We start from the raw sequence: 18107 nt of genomic DNA, 5'->3' as shown, positions 1-18107 counted from the left end.
AGATTTGAGTGTTTGTGCAAAGTAAACACAAAAATGTACTGCCATTGACAATGAATGGCCAACTTTGAGTGTTTGTGCAAACGCAAGCATTGTGTAAACGCAAACACTGAAGACGGAGGTGAGGACGCAAATTGGGATCGGCCGGAATGAGATGATGTATTTAATGATGAGAGTGCCCCTCACTTCTCAAGGGTGTGATTTTTAAATAGTTTTCAATGTTTCTAATTGCAACATCGTCTTGTTTTAAATGTCGACTACGTAGTCCGCAGTCCATCGTCGTAATCCCTTACTTGTCATATTGGGACCTCACGTCACTTGAGAATGTGTAGGTAGAGCTATTATATTGTGCACAAGGAATCTTGAAAGAAATCACACCTGTGTGAACTCTTACTGAGTGGTGCTCTCCCACCCCCTCTCTCTCTCTCTCTCTCTCTCTCTCTCTCTCATATTAGCAGGCAACAGTGCAGCACTGTCTCTCTGTTTCTGGCACAACACCGCCCCTACTGGTGCTCGTTATACTGGTGCTCATTAACCAACACATAGGTGAACACGGACATTGCTGTTCCTTGGAAACGCAAAAACGAGAAAGTGGCCGCATGGCGCACGAAGGCTTAACCGCCGAAACGTTGGATTCATTATCATTATCATCATCACCTGCCGCGTCCTAATAAAGTATTGGCGTGTGCGGACACTTTCTTGTTTTTTCAAGATTCCCCTCTTCAAGAGCATATTTATTTATACTGTATTAGCATTAAGGAGATGGCGAGGGCCCTGTTTTGGGCTAGGCACACTGGCATGAGGTCAAAATGGTGCACAACCGTGCTGAGGCACATTGGTGCGTCTTCTGGTCTTTTGGTGTCTGGCCGACGTGAGAGGAGAGGAGAGCAGGACATTTTCGCCTATAAGGACATGCACTAAATATGTACGGGTTGAAAGTTGTTAACGAGTTGTGAGTCCCGTACGTACAGTAAACTATTTCCTTAGGAGATTGAACAAGTCTGCACAGGACGGTCACTGTCGTGAGGCAGTGAAGCTCTCGGTGGCCTCCACGGCCCCTCTGCTGCCGGCAGGCTCCTTGTCGTGCGCCACCACCATGCTGCTGGAGAAGTAGTAGACGAGCGGGTTGAGGCAGCAGTTGGAGCTGGCCAGCGACAGCACCACGGGGTGCAGGGCCTTGGTCGCCTTGGCCAGGCCGCAGCTGCGCAGCAGGCCCACGTGGGTGAGGGTGTACCCCAGCAGGTTGACGTGGTAGGGGGCGAAGCAGAGCAGGAAGACGGCCAGCACCCAGTAGACGACCGCGAGGGTGCGCCGGCGGCGGAGGCGGCGCCGGCGGCTGAGCCGGCGGCGGTGCCGCGGGTGCCGGAGCGCCCTCAGCACGCCGCAGTAGCTGAAGACGAGCGCCGCGGCGGGCAGCGCGAATGCCGCCAGCACCAGGCCCAGGGCGGCCAGGATGAGGCCGCGCTGGCGCAGGGAGGACGGGTCCAGCAGGCAGGAGTCCCCCCGGGGGGGTGGTTGTTGGTGGAGCAGCAGAGGCAGGGCCACGCTGAGCCCCAGCACCAGACACCACAGCCCCCCGCTGACCAGCAGGGCGGTGCGCCGGCGCCGCCGCCGCCGGGGCGGGGCCGACGCCAGCGGGTGCACCACGGCGAAGTAGCGGTCCACCGCGATGCACACCAGGAAGAAGACGCCGCCGTACAGGCTGATGTACTTCAGGGTGAAGGTGACCCGGCAGAAGGTGCCCCCCGGCGTCCAGGAGGACGCGTCTCCGTCTCCGCCTCCGGACTCCGAGTGTACGGCCCGGGACTTCAGGTGGTGATAGTAGATCCTCGGCGGCAGCGAGACCACGAAGAACAGATCGGCCGCGGAGAGGTTGGCCATGTAGACGGCCGTGCTGCTGGTGGCGAGCGCGCGAGGCGAGAGCCACAGCCGGCGCAGGGCCAGGCCGTTGGTGGCCAGCCCCAGCGTGAAGATGACGCTGTAGGACACCTGGTAGAAGACGAAGCGATAGCTGGTGTCCACCGTGCAGTTCATGCCGGACAGCGTCGAGGAGAGTGGCTCGTCGGTCACAAAGTCAGTGGTGTTCCACTGCTCCATAATAATACTCGGTGTGATTACTGCGTCTCCTCCGTCGTCATGTCTGGAAGAAGTGAAGTATAGGACAGGTTGAAGTGAACGACCGGTTAAATATGGAGTAAATATCCAATAGCAGCTGGGGGTTTTTTTTTTCTTTCCTTCATTTAACTAGCCAAAAACAAATATGATTCCTTTATGAAAACGGGATTCTTATTTACAATTCCCCAACAACAGAGGGGAACGGGGGGAACGGGGGGGGGGGGGGGGGGCTAAACTCTGCATGAAAGATGTTTATGGGAGATAAGGACAAATATTTAAGCCTGTGGCCAGCGCAGCTTTAATTAACTCAAAGTCCAGTTTATGGAGTGTAAATTTGCAGAAGGGCAACATGAGAATGGGACCACAGCTGAATTGTGTTTGATGTGCTGGATGAGAGTCGATCCAATTCTGGCAACAACAGAATCTTAACTGCCGGCCCTTCCCCATTTCTCATAACTCATGCATGCGCACACACACACAGTCACACACACACACACACACGCACACACCTGGTATCACAGTACATGGAACTTTCCACCTCCAAGGTGTTTATTGTCACATATACTGTATGTACACATACAATACAGTTGGTTGCAGCATTATTATGCAATGTTTACATAGACATTCTTGTACTTACAGCTTCCTTGACAGTGTGGATAACAAAACAAAAGTAACATTAGTCGTAAAATTCAGTGCAATTAAAGCACTGAATTTTTATCCATATGATATTGAGATCCCCTGAAATACCTACATTGATTTTCTCTTGGCTGTTATTCCTTTGTTTTAAAGGATAATTCCATGCTAGAAGGCTTTCTTACCTTTATTTGTAGTTGTAACGTCCCCACCAAAGAGGTCCAGGTGTTATTTTGTGCTATTTTGGCTAATTCCCTTTCCATAAGCCCTCAATGAATTTAATTGCATTGAATTGAATGGGGCATTGGGGTGTTGTGCTAATTCACTTATTTCCATCTCTCAATTTTTTTAATTTTTTTATCCTCTCTTCATAATGTAAATAGTATCCCAAGCGGCACACTTTACTACTTATTTTGATGGAAATAAGCAAATTAGCACAAAAATCCAACCCCCATTGAGAGCTTATATTAGGGGAAATAGCCAATAATGCGCTTTTCAAAAAATAACACCTGGACCTCTTTGGTGGGGACGTAACAACTACAAATAAAGGTAAGAAAGCCTTCTAGCATGGAATTATCCTTCAAGCAGATGTGATCTATATCGTCTGTTCAACGTGAATCCCCTTCATTCTTTCATTAATTTAGCTTTTAATGATCAAGCCAAAGATATAACCGAAGTTGAAAAGATTAAGTGGAATTATTCCAACATTTTGTTCTGTTTTTCCAACATTTTGTTGTTGTTTTGTATTGGTTTCCAACTTTCTTCTAAAACGGAATATATCATTTGTAAATTAATGGTGTTCCTACTTCCTACAGTGAGACGCAAAGTGTCAATAGTCAATCTATGAGGTGTTCTACCCAGTACCTGACAATGGTGTTACCCCACAGCAAACTGTCAGCAATAACTACACAATCAGTAGAGTATAACCCTATCTTATGTCCATATGTATTTTTATTAACCTATTTAGGCAGATTAAAAATAAAAATAAAAGTCTTCTAAATCATAAAAGTTTTCTAAAAAACCTATGTTTCTATGTCAGTGGACCCCATGTCCCATGTAATTGGCCGCTGATCCCCATCTGAAAATATGTTGTTCCAGAACGGAAGCAAATATTTGAGTTAAAAACGTTCGCTCTGAAAGAATAAATATATTCAAAGATTTGCGACACATTTTCACGATTTTTTTTTGTTGCAGATCTACAAGCTCCTAGTGCTAGTGCTCCCGTGCTATGAGCTTGTAGATCTTCTATTTTTCAATAGCTAAAGTATAACATAATGCTTAAAACAGCAAAAGCCGGGGTTCCTGTCCAGAATGGGTTAATATAGAAGAATATAAATGGATAAATTATTGAACTCTGAAATTTAAATTATTTAATTATTTTAATTACTTAAATTGCTTATTTAAATTACTTTCAAATGTCCAGACTTGGAGTTTAAATCCTGTTAAATGTTCAGATTGCACCAATTGACAGTCTGCATGTAAAACCGCGTATATTAATGTAAATAATGAATTATGGAAATGGGTAAGAAACTCACCAGCATTGGGAATCCATCCACACAATGACATTGTCCTCTCCAGTCATTCTCTACTAGTGGACTAGTAGTAAGTTTAGAATGACAGCTGACTGTACACTCCATATTGATTCTGTCACTCCCACCTTTACACACGGGCTCTTAAGCCCAGTTCATACTTCGTCGCACGACAGTGTTGCGCGTCAGACATTTGCCGACCTACAAGCTCAGAATGCGTTGCATCAGCAGCACATTGTGAACTTGTAGATCGGATATTTTCGGCGTGCTACGCCGCCGTGCATCAACGCATAAAATTGGCTTTTTAGAGTGCAATACGCCCCCACCAATATGAGGCCTTGTGGTTGGGAATGGTATGGGTCAGTTTTCTAAAAAGACAAGTCTTCGAAAGACAAAAGAGTGGCCGCACACACCGATAGCCAAAGTGCCGGTTATTTATTAGGACGCAGAGTGAGAAACCAACGTTTCGACAGATGCAACTGCCTTCTTCAGGGTATGAGGCATCTCGCTAGTTTGCTGTTGAATAATGAATCGGCACTTTGGCTATCAGTGTCACTCTTTCGTTTGTCTTTTTAAGACTTATCTTTTTAGATGTTTCTGCCATGAGCTGGCACCACTAAATAAGACTGGTGTGCGTATAGCATCCTTCCGCACAGTGGGCCAATTTTCTGTCTAGAACACAGCTAAATCTTTACAAATAAGAAATAAACTATTAATTAAGATAATACATTTATTATTTTTATTACATGACAGGCAGATGTTGGTACCTGCGGGGCATTTCTGCCTGATGCACCTCCGGCCGTGCCTGCTTAATAACAATTATAAGTTCAAGTATTGAACCACTATTGGTAAAATCTAGTTTAGAAAAGTGTTTGTCTCCTAATACTCAATGCACATACAAAACCCAGTGTGGACTCAACTGCAACATACCATATAGATAGAGATGTAAATCTGATAGATTTAAAATAGATGTAAAGCTGTTAAATGCTTAAGTTGTATTACTGTGTAGATTGCCTAATTTTGGGTAACTTCACAAATCTTTGTCAGTTCCATTCAAGAGTTTTTAAACATGGGTTAAATATACAATTCATACTTTTGTCATGACAACTTTGCATATCACAATTATATACTGGAACGAGATATTTTATCAGCACACTAAATGAATCAATGAATCCTGCTGCTGCTGCTAAACCAAAATGAAAGTCATTCTTTAGCCTGTTGCGTTTCAATGGAGGGACTCTCCAACAAGGCCATTAGAGGGCAGACGTTGTTCTCCATTAAAACATGCAAGGGGGGGCAGAGGAGATACTGGTAGCAGATCTGAGCATGCTCTTCTTGTGAGTTGCTTGAAAGCAATAGTCTTTGCACACGTTTGGACTTTGGATTCTATCACACATTGCCTGATGGGGACTACTGTGCTGTCGCAGCTTCAATATTTACCAGTTATATCTATCATTAAGACAACCTTCTACTCAGCAGAGATAGAGCCCTATGAAGCAAAATAAGCTCTTAAACTGTTAATTACTACTATATACATGTATTGATTATCTTCTTAACAATTATTGCATTGAATTATTCTATCGGACGAAAATAGCCTAGGCTATTTTTTTTTAAAGTTTTGCCATTTTTATTACGATTAAATGACTGGCTTCATTAACTGTTGCACTCCTGTTAATACAGATTGAAGTGTAACAACCTTTGACTTTTCACAATGCCCTTCTCTTAAATATTTGGACTCTTATAGTCTGCTCTACATCCTGTACCGTAAGCATGTGCTTGCTTGCTTGCCTGGCTTGTTTCACATTTCTTTCTGCAATATCTGCGATGACGTGAGGTCGTTTAGAGACGACCCCCGAGGCTATACCTCAGCAGGAATGTAGCAACAGTTAGTCTAACATGCAGTGTTCTCATAAGACGGGACACATTTTGACTCGCCCACTACTTTGACTTTGCTTCGTAATGCATGTGAATTCCGGGTGGTGTTATATCTCTGCAGTGTGCTGTGCATAGCATGGTGCAAAAACTATCCATTCCATTATAGCAAAATGATCAAAATCTCCATTATAGGAAATATCTGCAACTAGAGGATTGAAATAATCGTCTGTTATTGGTATATGATTGTCCTTGCTTGAAGGACTTTCAGTCAACCCATGTACTGTATTTTCTCCTTACTTACATACTCTCAGAGTACAGTATATCTAGGTTTTCCACATAATTGACGGATGATTTTACACCAGAATGATCGTAAATATTGGCCTATGCTTATGTGCCTTACAGGAGCGCAGTACTTAGTTTAGACCGTTTTTGGTTTAGACTTGTCATTGGTTAGACCCAGTCATTAGTCCTACAACTACACACCTGAACCTAACCTTAACCCATGTCTAACCAATGACTCTAAACTAAAGTATGCCTTACGTAGCACACCTACATGTTATCTGGATCCTTGCACATTGAATTCACGAACTAACATTGGAATCATTGTATTTGCCAGTCTTATACTCCTGCCTCCAAATTCTTTACTTAGTAGCCGTATAAGGTAAAACGAGATTCTTTTAACATTTCATCTTCACTTTTCCAAACCACAAAATGGAACGACAGTTGAATACATTTTAGCTTTTTATTGATTAACCCATGTTGGAGAGAAGGTTCTGTAAAGTGCTTTGGAACCTCTTTTGTTCATAATATGACACATTCATTGTGCAATTATATACGTATATTATCGCACAACATACTGGACTTTAAAAGAGAGCTCTAACACTGTTATATTGCCATGGCACAAGTCCTTAACCCATTTAGACCCGAGGACGATTCTACAAATATCTTCTAAATCCTGACAGTTTTCTGAAAAACCTATGTTTCTATGTCAGCTGTTCGCAAACTATTTCATTTTCCAGCCCCCCCCCCCCCCCCCCCCCCCCCCAGGAGCAAAGATTTGAGTTAAAAACGTTCGCTCTGAAAGAATATATATTCAAGATTTGCACCACCATTTGCACCATTATTCAAAAATAGCAGATGAGTGCCGCGCTACGAGCTTGTAGATCTGCTATTTTTTCAATGAGGGGTTCAAAAGGGGTTCCTGCCATGAATGGATTAAACTTGGCTTCTGGGGCAGATTACGTATAGATCTGTGAATTCTCAATGTAGCGTTGCTGCCACTCAGTCCTTTTGTTATCATGCACCATTCTTATCGTTCACACAATCTGTCGCTGAAAAGGTGGAAATGACAGTACTGAGACATTTAAAATACACACTGAGCCGGTAAGACTACACGTATATCGGCCCATGTTTAGTGAGTCAGTGAGCTGCAGTTCATCTCCATCAATTCTTAATATACTGTACAATATAGAAGCTGAAGCTCTGTTGTTTAAAAAATAAATTAATATCTCCACCACTTCATCGTCTTACATATTCATGAGGAGTCTCTCTCTCTCTCTCTCTGATGTCCAGTAGACATGGGAGAGTTGCTCCTTAGCATCCATAATGTATTTGCTGCGTCCTTCCTCATGTCGCTAATGGTCTCTGAGACCCATTCTGCTGGTCGTCTTCCACTTGAAACCGCTTCGTTTCTTTCACCAACGGGGCTCATTATCTGGCCCATGGAAAAGTGATAGTGTCATTTATTTGATATCGGTCACACTGTGGACTCGCTGTTGAAGGGTTTCTCTTTTAGAAGTCGCGGGCTGCCGTGTACAGGACTGCTCACGGGGCTGTCCGTCCGCAGTCTGCTGAAGACCGTGGACTTTTGTTTGTGCGTGGACTTCCGCCTGATGGAGTTCTGTATGGTCTCCGAGGTGAAGTAATAGATGACCGGGTCGAAGCAGCAGTTGGTCACCGCTATGCACAGGGCGATGGGGTAGATGGTCCGGACCACCGTCTCCATCCAGCAGCCGGTCAGCGCCTTGGAGCGGACCAGGGAGTAGAAGACCAGGTTGACGTTGTAGGGGACGAAGCAGAAGCAGAAGACGAACAGGTGCACGAAGATCATCCGCAGGATCTTCGCCTTGTTGAGCTGGCCCCCGCGGCTGAGGGTGTCGGGGTTCCTCAGCGTCCGGAGGACCCGGACCGAGCAGTACACGTTCACCACCAGCGGGATGAGGAAGCCCACCGTCTCGATGAACACCACCACCTTGGACAGCTTGGACTCCCACTGCTTGTTGGAGAAGTTCTCGAAGCAGTAGCTCACGTCCTGGTTGGCCTGGTTCTTGCGGGAGGTGATCTCCAGGTTGAAGCCCGTGGGCAGGCTGCCCGACAGCACCAGCACCCACACGGCGAGGCAGGCCAGCTTGGCGTTCCGCTTGTTGCGGACGGTCTGCGAGCGGAACGGGTGCACGATGGCCAGGAAGCGGTCCAGGCTGATGCAGGTGAGGAACATGATGCTGCCGTACATGTTCGTGTAGAACAGCGACACGGACAGCTTGCAGAGGAAGTCCCCGAACGGCCACTCCTGGTTGATGAAGTAGAATATCCGAAAGGGCAGGGTGAGGACGAAAAGCAAGTCCGAGACCACGAGATTCATCATGAACGTCGTGGTCTCGTTGCGCAACTTCAACCGACAGGCGAAAATGTAAACGGCGGCCACGTTGAATAGAAGTCCGATGATGAAAACCAGACTGAAGACTGAAGTGTAGAGGGTGTACTTGAATGCATCACTCCGGCATGTGTTGTTGTTGTTGTAGGTCCCGTTAGTGTAGCTTGATAAAGTGATATTATCTGTTTGCAGAGTACTATCATAAGTGCTATTATACATGTTTAGAGAAGGCTGGGGATTTCTTTTTTAAACGCAAAGTACAGTTTAACTGTCTAAATTCTGCAGTTACTTTAGCTGAAATGTTATGATAATTGCCGATTTCAAGTACTTTCAGTTCACCGTCGGCTGTTGGGCTGAAGAACAGGTATAGGCTAAAAGCAGTCATCAAATGTACTCCTGGATAATTTCAACATGCGCTATTAAATGTTTTAAAGTGTTTAAGGGAGTAGTCTGCCGCTCCACTCGATGCCTGTATTGTATCCAAAGTCTTTAGAAAAAGATCTGTATTGAAAGTACATTTGAAGGAAACCCCTCCTTTAACCAATAATCCAGTGGCTCGCTGATGAAGAAATCCAAAAAATGTCGTCCTCTGGTTCCTGTAATCCTTGTCTGAACAAGGTTTTATGATGTCTGTCCCCTGTGTTGTTTTTTTTTTTTTAGTTGAAATGTGTAGCCGTTGCGAGGAAAGAGTAATGTGCCTCTTTTAAGTCAGTGAGCAGCCCCAGTGGCTTTTTGACTCCTGTGCTTCTTTGTTCTTTCCGGACGTGTTCCTCTGTAAGCAGCTACCTGTAGGAGTCACGTAGTGGTATAGCGTGCTAGAAAGGGGGTGTTGCTCTTCTGCTGCCTGTCCTCTGCCTTATCAGGCTGCTAAGGCAAAGGCTCCAACACACACACAGTGCTCACACACAACAGGGCTGCAGGCAGGAGGGGGGTGGAGTATCTACCAGCCAAAGTCCTCCCATTAACAGCCCTGTTCATGCAATCTGTTGCTGTCTCTCGACAATGGGACTTGGGCAAAACGGGTGTGGCCCAGTTTTCTTTTGTTGATTACGTTTTTCTTTTTTCTTTTTTGTTATCAGCTCATTATAATTTAGTAACTGATCTGTTGTTAATATCAAACAATGTACGCTTTTGTTTTTAACAACGTCATTTTAAAATAATACAGCAAACTGCATATCATTATTTGGTGATTTTTTTTTTATACAGCCAATTTAAATATAACGGTGTTATGAATGTTCAATGTTGCATATCTTAAATAAAATGCTGAAGTAAGGAAAAGGAATTGAGAACCGGAATTGGAACCGGAATTCTCTGAGCTCATCGATTTCTTTCATAGATTAGTTTTTCGGAAATCAATGAGAATCGCTAAAGAATCGGAAACTGATGAAGCTGAATCGCTAATGGCATTTGGTATCAATAAAAATCTATCTTATCATTTTCCCATCCCTAGCCCCAAGCACATTGTTGAACTTTTGAAAGCTGTTGCCAATGGCGTCAGCAGGGAGCAGCATTTATGACAAGGCGTGGAATGTTGCAATTATAGCATGCCTATACCTGCAGACTCACCATCTGAGTCTGTGATGCAGTGTGATCAGATCTCAGCAAGCCTAATACAATACAATGCCTCATCACCACATTTTGTCTTTGGGCATATTAGTAAGACCCTGTAACTTATTGAAATGTTGCTTGACTTGTGGCCAACGTAATCATGTGCATTGTTGTTTGACACTATCGCTTCCGTTTCTAATTTAGAGGAAGTAAAAATCACATATTTTAGCAACATGAGCAAACTTGGAGGTATAGAGTTGTCCCAATACCATTTTTTTGACGCCGAGTACAAGTACTTAATTTTTTAGTACTCGCCGATACAGAGTACCGATACGAGTACTTTATTTATCTTTTAGTAACCACTTATTTGACCCCCTTTTTCTCATAGATGCAGATGGGTCTCCGATCTACACTTCAGTCAGTTGTCATTTATGCTTGTAGATCGGCTGATTCTGGCGATTTCCCGCAGTGTTGTGGGTCAGACTTGCTCCCCGTTGCATTCGTTCAGCCTATAGTGTCAATTGGATGTTTTGGTACTCGGGTCAAAGTATCGGGGGCGGTTCCAAGTACCGAGTAAGAGTACTTGAGAGTGGTATCGGCCCGATGAACTGATTCCAGTTGTATCGGAAACAGCTCTACTTGCAAGTCTCGCAGGGGGGTGTTCCTTATACCTGACTGTTTAATCATTATGATCTAAGGCAGGGAGTTACACTCCTTACATAAACAAATGAAGTCAAACGGTATTGTTAGCCATGTGTTTACATGTAACCACTGGATCCTGGGCTCCATAGAGATGTAAATATTAAGGGCGCATTTGTAATCCTAATTGTCTGAGCAGTGAGTTCCTGGAATGTTGTTATAGCCATGCCATGTTCCTTGTTGAACCTGGGTCTTGGAACTGTTGAAGTATAGACGACGCGAACCAAGATGTTCCCTCTTATCGACCTCCTCTGTTGTCTCAAATCATTGTCACCCCAGTTTCCATGTAGAGGTTTTATGACAAGATGTTAGATGTGATCAAATGAAGAAAAAGTGGATTTGTCCGCACACAGCCGTCCTTTTTTATTTCAACCTACAACAATAACGTTTCTCCCTATCTGGGCTTTCTCAAGGACGGACGGACGGGGGGCGAAACGTTGTTGTAGGTTGAAATAAAAACTAAAGGTCGGAGCAGAATTATATCGTGTTTCGGACATCCACCTTTTCTTCATTTGATCACTTTTTTTAAAAACTGGGACGTGCATAATCGTTTTCCTCCTTTTTACAGACGTTAAATGCAATGTTTTTTTTTTAAACATATGTTTATTCATTTTCTTTACAGTACAAAGAAGTATATTCAAAACAATTGACATATATTTTTTTTACCCCCCACATCCCCCTGGCAGCACAAATACAAACAAAATCTCATCACGAAATGTTTTGACAATAATAAATACAGAACAAAAATAAATAAATAATGACAAAACGAAAAATAAAACACATTACATACAGTTGAACAAACAAATACACAATGTCCGTCACAGTTCCCTACCCCCACCCCACAGCTTGACTACTCAGTTAACCACTATATACATCCAAAGCCTCTTCAAAATGTGACCAATGTTGGCCATTTCTTTCCCCACGACAGGACTCTCCTCTCTTTGAACTGCTGAGACAGGCGCAGGGAGAGGGACCCACGGAACAGGTTGAGCCCCCCGCCACCTTCAACCAACCGCTTCAGCACAACCACACTGCAGCCGACTTGTGAGTCCCAGCATTCCACAGCATTCTCCTCATGTCACACACTTGTACATGCAGCAAAGCCTGTGTAAACGTGGGAACTGAGTCTCTGCAACATGGCACATTTTCAATTTCAGAACTTGCAATACGAACACTTTATTTGTGTCATTATGCACTTATGTGTGTCTTTATGCATGTTTTCTGAATACATTGAGCCCTGCCTATACGCAGCCGTCTCAGAGCATATCGGGTGTGCATATAAGACTTTGTCGCCTCTTACGTTTTCATTTTCAAAATGCTTGTCTGCTTACTAATAACTCACACTTTAACCCCTTTTGGTGTTGGCGCCATGTTATGCTTTAGCTATCGAAAAATAGCAGATCTACAAGCTCTGGCGCGCGCTACGAGCTTGTAGGTTTGCTATTTTTGAAAAATCGAAGTACGACTAACATAGAAACATAGCTTTTTCAGCAAACTGTCAGGATGTAGAAGACATTTTTAGAATCTGATCTAAGTGCTCATTGTATTTTCTTTTCTTCTCTCGTCCGTGCAGATACCTTTCCCCCATTCGTCCGAGCCACTATCCTGTGGCTCCTCCAGAGTTTCCAACGGTGCCCAGTTCTCAGTCTGCCTCTCAGGTCTCTGCCCAGGCTGCCAGCCAGGCTGCCAGCCAGACCCCCCGACACCCTAGATCTAACTCGCTGAGCCTCTTCTACAAAAAATGTAAGCCTCGGCTTTGGGTTCTATCATCGCTAGTTTGCCGTTGAATTGGTTGACATCATTGTCTTTGAACATATATGGGGTTTGCATTTTGATCTTTGTCCTGACACCTTTCATTTAACATAACTGATAACATAACTTATGATTAGCCAATACAACTTTCATTTTCAAAATGTAGTAGTGAAATGTTATCATTTCCCCCTTCACTTCACTTCACTTCACTTTACTATGGCCATAAATGTTCATAAAAACTCTAAGCTATTCTCCACTATAGTGAAGTCTGTGATGGACTCTCTGTTATAATGTAATTCAAATATTTCAATGTAATTGACAGCAAACATATATTGTAATGAATTAATGTGTGGAGATGTGGATGATTGTTACAAAACCATATGTCTAGGGGTAAAAGGTAATGTAAGATAGATAGGAGAAACGGAAACCAAGGCCTTAATGCAAGTATTTATTCAGTAGTATAGTGAATAAATATAATAATTAACAATAGTACAAATAAATGGCTCTTCAACTTCAAATTAAATACAAACTCGGATTACCAAAACAAAACTATAGCACGTTATACCTTTCCGAAGGGAATAACGGCGAACAACACAAAGGTTCAACTTCACAAACTAAAGAACAAACGAAAACAGTTGGCATAATGTAGCAGTACGGCGGATGGGGGAAAGACCTTAGAAGTGTTTCCCCAGCGCCGGGCTGGGCATGAATGGGCTTAGTAGTGTGGGAGCTACGGCCGTTCGCTCCCTCACGTGACCGTCAGCCAATCAGGGAGGTTGATCAGACCTCCATGGTCATGACCGACAGGGTTAAGCCAGACACACAGCTGATGACAATCAGTCTGTCTGAAGACCCATTAGTATACTCTGCATGGGAGGAGAGTTAGTCTAATACAGGTTCATAACAACTGCTGCACAGATATAGATATATATATATATATTAGAAGACATCTAGGCCTAAGATAATCCACATACATATATATATACTATAACAATATACCACCATATAAATATATATATACTATTAGCAATAAACATATATATATATATTTATAATCCAAAATAACACTCATAAATCATAACACTCATAATTAATCATAACCACACACGACCATAGTCGTGACAATGATATGGGAAAATATTTATGGCTTTATTCAAAATATGAATCCATGACAATTCCCACAATAGATAGATAGATGGATACGGTAGATCGATCTTTTATTGTCATTGCTTGCACGAAACAAGGAAATTCAGTTTAGAGCAGGGGTTTTCAACAGGTGGTCCATGGACCCACTGGTGGACCCTGGAAGTATTGCATGTGGTCCCTGACCATTCATTTGGTAATGTAGGATTTGTTGATTTTTTTTTTTTAAATGTCATTCCACTAGTTGAGAAAGTTAACTGAATGACCTATGGTATTGGTGACCTATGGTGATCGTGCGTGTAGTCATTTACCGACAAATTGGAGAGTCAAGAAATTATCAACAGAAAAAGGGAGTAAGTATCTCAAGAGGGGGAAGTGCAGCGGATTGTCTGGTTGAGTCATTATTATTATTATGTCAGTGGACAATTGGTTGAGAAACAGTGGAATGTATACACATGGAAAGCATAGCAAGTGTTGCAAAAGCATTCACCTTAGCCCATATCCCAACCCAACGCAACGAGTGGTCCCCAGGTTGATTCTTAAGTCAGGGTGGCGGTCCATGGTTCACAATCAGTTGAAAACCCCTGGTTTAGAGCTTCACCACTGGCATACAAATAAATAACCATACTGGTGTGTACAATAAGTGCAATAGTGCTAGTGCAATGTAGTGCAAAGTCGCCAGCCTAGTGATCTCCGGGCCTTCAATGGACTACCGGTATGTGACTATGTGTGCGTGCCATCTGATCCATCTCATCAGACAGGATATCAGATGCAAGCTGTCAGATAAAAGCAAGTGGCTTTTAGTTTGAGTCGACTACTCTAGTTTAACCACAGAGTGGCTGTTTGAAATCCCCACAGTTTCATTTCCCCTTTGTCTACCCCGCAGTTAGAAAACAGTGGAATTCGTGTGAAATTATTTCTATACTCGCCACCACCAAGCAGTGGTTTCATCCAATGAAGTGCCTGAAAGTGCCAATCTTCAAGGTCACAGCACGTCACATTTACATGCATTGTATAAGCTCGTCACATTTACATGCATTGTATATGCTCGTCACATTTACTGTACATGCATTGTATAAGCTTATAGACTGGCTAATTTCAATGTGCAATACTGAAGTGTAACCACATATAAAATCAGGCAAGCCCTACAGTAATAAACAGTCTCGGACAATCTTTTATTTTAGCCCGGGGTCCCCAAAATCTCTTCACCGAAAAAAGCAAGATCTTGTTTTGCGAACCGCTGTGAACTTGTAGATCTTCCATTTTCACGGACTAGGAACGCTAGGGTTCAAGTGGTTAAGACGAAAGAGTAATTGAATCTGTCAAATTAGCAACAGAATGCATGTTCACTTGTTCAGTATGAAACCCGGTCTGCAATATTTCATAAAATAATTATAGCTTCTGCTGCTAATTCTAGAACGGGTTGGCTGTTTGTAGAACCACAGGAACGGGTCTAGAACAATAATACCTACCAAACGCATAATCCTTTCAGACTGTTTCAGTCCTCCTTCAGTCCAACTTTAGCCCTGAAACTTCTATCCAGTATAAAGCAGTTCACTAGCAGTTTGTCGAACAACAACAACAAATTGTGGAGGTACCCTCTGTGGCCAACTCTGTGGTCTACTAGCATGCATACAAAGTCTTAGCTTCGGGCACACACACACACACACACACACACACACACACACACACACACACACACAAATACAAACAAACGCAGATCCTGTCCTAGATGTCTAGCCTCCTGCCAGAGCCACACCGTTGAAAGTTTGAAACATGCTTCAACAAAGTGTTTCAAGAGCAGTTACGGTTGGAAGAAGCACTACTGTGTAGGCCCTAAACGTCGTTCCTCCTGTGTGTCTCCGTCTCCCTTGCAGTGTACCGACTGGCCTACATGAGGCTCAAGATGCTGTGCTCCTACCTGCTGTCCTCTCACCCCGAGCTGGAGCCCATCATGTGGACGTTGTTCCAACACACGCTGCAGCACGAATACGAACTCATGAAAGACCGCCACCTCGACCAGGTAAAACCACGACCTCTCCTGAATCCCGGCTCCTCCTCCTCCGTGTCCACATGTCGAAGTGTCCTTGGGGCAAGACACCGAACCCCCACCTTGCCTCCAGTGGTTGCCACTGTGGGAAGTGACTGACGGCTGGCGTCGACTGTTCGCCGCTTCACCTCCCAATGTATGAATGAATGGGACCGTTGCCCTTTGCAACCAGGGGGGCCCCACACAAATTTTCCGATCTACACGCTCTCTGATACGTTGTGAGTTGTAGATCAGCTTTTTTTTTTTTTTACATAATAGTAGTTAAACAACTAGTAAAAATGACTAGAAGTGAATGAATGAAGCCTACATGTTTTGCCTGCTCGCTTTCTTTCTCTTTCCCTTCCTCCTTTCACCCGACCTCTGTTACCACCATTTCCCCCGACCTCTGTCACCACCATTTCCCTGACCTCCGTCTCTCCTGTCCTTCCAGTTGATGATGTCGGCCATGTACGCCATCTGTAAAGTGAAGAACGTGGACCTGCGCTTCAAGACCATCGTCACGGCTTACAAGAACATGCCCAACACCCATCAGGAGGTGAGGCAACGCTTGAGCCACAGACCTGACTTATACCCAACAGGGCTGGGAGGGGTATTCTTATAGCACTTTACCCATTTTAAGACCTGAGATCAGATTCTAAAAATGTCTCCTGAATCCTGACGGTTTTCTGAAAAAGCTATGTTTCTATGTCAGTCGTCAGTCATTTTTCAAAAATAGCAGACCTACAGGCTCGCATAATGCTAACACCAAAAGGGGTTCCTGCCCAAAATGAGTTAACCCATTTAGACCTGAAAAGGATTAAAAAAAAAAAAAAAGTCTTCTAATGTCTTCAGTTTTTTGAAAGACCCCATGTTTCCATGTCAGTGGTTTTTTCACGTCAAGGACCCCCAGAATTATCTGTATTTGGCCATCTGAAAATATGTTGTTCCAGGGACCCTCCCACCCTAGCCTGGGTAAACCCACTCCCCAGGCTACTCCCACCCAGAAGCAAGGATTTGAGTTAAAAAATGTTCGCCCTGAAAGAATATATATTCCAAATTTGCACCACATTTTCACAAAAAATAAAAAAAAGCAGATCTACAAGCTCGTAGCGCGGCGCGCTACGAGCTTGTAGATCTGCTGTTTTTCAATAGCTAAAGTATAACACGATGCTTAAAACACCAAAAGGGTTTCCCGTTTGACCGTGTCAACATAATGTCTCTGTTTTGCAGACCTTCAAGCACGTGTTGATCACCGAGGGCCACTACGACTCCATCATCGTCTTCTACAACCAGGTGTTCATGCAGAAGCTGAAGACCAACATCCTGCAGTACGCTTCCACCCGGGTGAGATAAGACGAGAAAAACCCACAGCATGTGTCGATTTCCTAGTTTCGTCATCATAACACGAAGGTCTCGTCTCCAGCTCCGCGGCAAAGACGGGAGTTTATTTTTAATTATTAAAGTACGGCGAATTAAACGCGTGAAACAAAAGGTCGGGAATGTCGTATTATGCTCGGTGGAACCCTGGATTAAACAATCAGCGGCCGTCAAACTGTTAATAATTGTACTAATAACTATGAAGACAAAGAAATGAAATGAATGAAACCTTATATTCTTGTTTTTTTGTGTTTTTTCCAGCCCCCTACCCTCTCTCCAATCCCACAAATACCACGGAGCCCCTATAATAAGTTCCCCAGTTCCCCTCTACGTGTGCCCGGGAGCAACAATGTGTACATCTCCCCCATGAAAAGCCCTCGCATATCCCCGGGGATCATGACGCCGCGCTCCAAGTCAGTACAACACTTTCTCTTCCTACTTTTACCACCACCACCACCCCGAGCACTCTCTTATCCCATTCTGACCTGAGATCAGATTCATACGAGGTATCCACTAGTGGACACACACTGGTCTGATGATAACCCATTCTGACCTGAGATCAGATTTCTAAAAAATGTCAGTCGTTCTTCGATTTTTCAAAAATTAGCAGACCTACAAGCTCGTAGCGCGCCACTCGGTGGCGCGCTATGAGCTTGTAGATCTGCTATTTTTTCAATAGCTAAAGCATAACATGAGGCTAACACCAAAATGGGTTCCCGTTCAGAATGGGTTATACATCACTTTGGATATAACCATT

General features: G+C 43.8%; 3 protein-coding genes across 4 annotated transcripts in view; 1 reads left to right on the top strand and 2 right to left on the bottom strand.

The window, feature by feature from the left end:
• The window catches only part of rb1 (retinoblastoma 1), a 37485-nt gene that overhangs the window by 11988 nt on the left and 7390 nt on the right, over positions 1-18107 (top strand). For both annotated transcript variants that reach the window (XM_080780704.1, XM_080780705.1), the window contains 6 exons: positions 11978-12093; positions 12623-12792; positions 15822-15967; positions 16425-16529; positions 17204-17317; positions 17612-17763. In XM_080780704.1, coding sequence (XP_080636830.1) covers positions 11978-12093; positions 12623-12792; positions 15822-15967; positions 16425-16529; positions 17204-17317; positions 17612-17763 — 803 coding nt within the window. The remainder of the gene's footprint in view (positions 1-11977; positions 12094-12622; positions 12793-15821; positions 15968-16424; positions 16530-17203; positions 17318-17611; positions 17764-18107) is intronic.
• On the bottom strand, positions 1012-2094 carry LOC308327039 (lysophosphatidic acid receptor 6; the record flags this gene model as incomplete). Its single annotated transcript, XM_080780174.1, has 1 exon — positions 1012-2094. The coding sequence occupies one exon, from the start codon at positions 2092-2094 to the stop codon at positions 1012-1014; it is 1083 nt and encodes a 360-aa protein (XP_080636300.1).
• Positions 7218-9643, bottom strand: lpar6b (lysophosphatidic acid receptor 6b). The gene has a single exon (XM_080780706.1). The coding sequence runs from the start codon at positions 9019-9021 to the stop codon at positions 7906-7908; it is 1116 nt and encodes a 371-aa protein (XP_080636832.1). The 5' UTR covers positions 9022-9643; the 3' UTR covers positions 7218-7905.

Source organism: Protomyctophum bolini (assembly GCF_963924005.1).
Source record: "Protomyctophum bolini genome assembly, chromosome: 13".
In the NCBI taxonomy this organism is placed as follows: domain Eukaryota; kingdom Metazoa; phylum Chordata; class Actinopteri; order Myctophiformes; family Myctophidae; genus Protomyctophum; species Protomyctophum bolini.
This window is presented reverse-complemented; position numbering and strand designations above follow the sequence as displayed.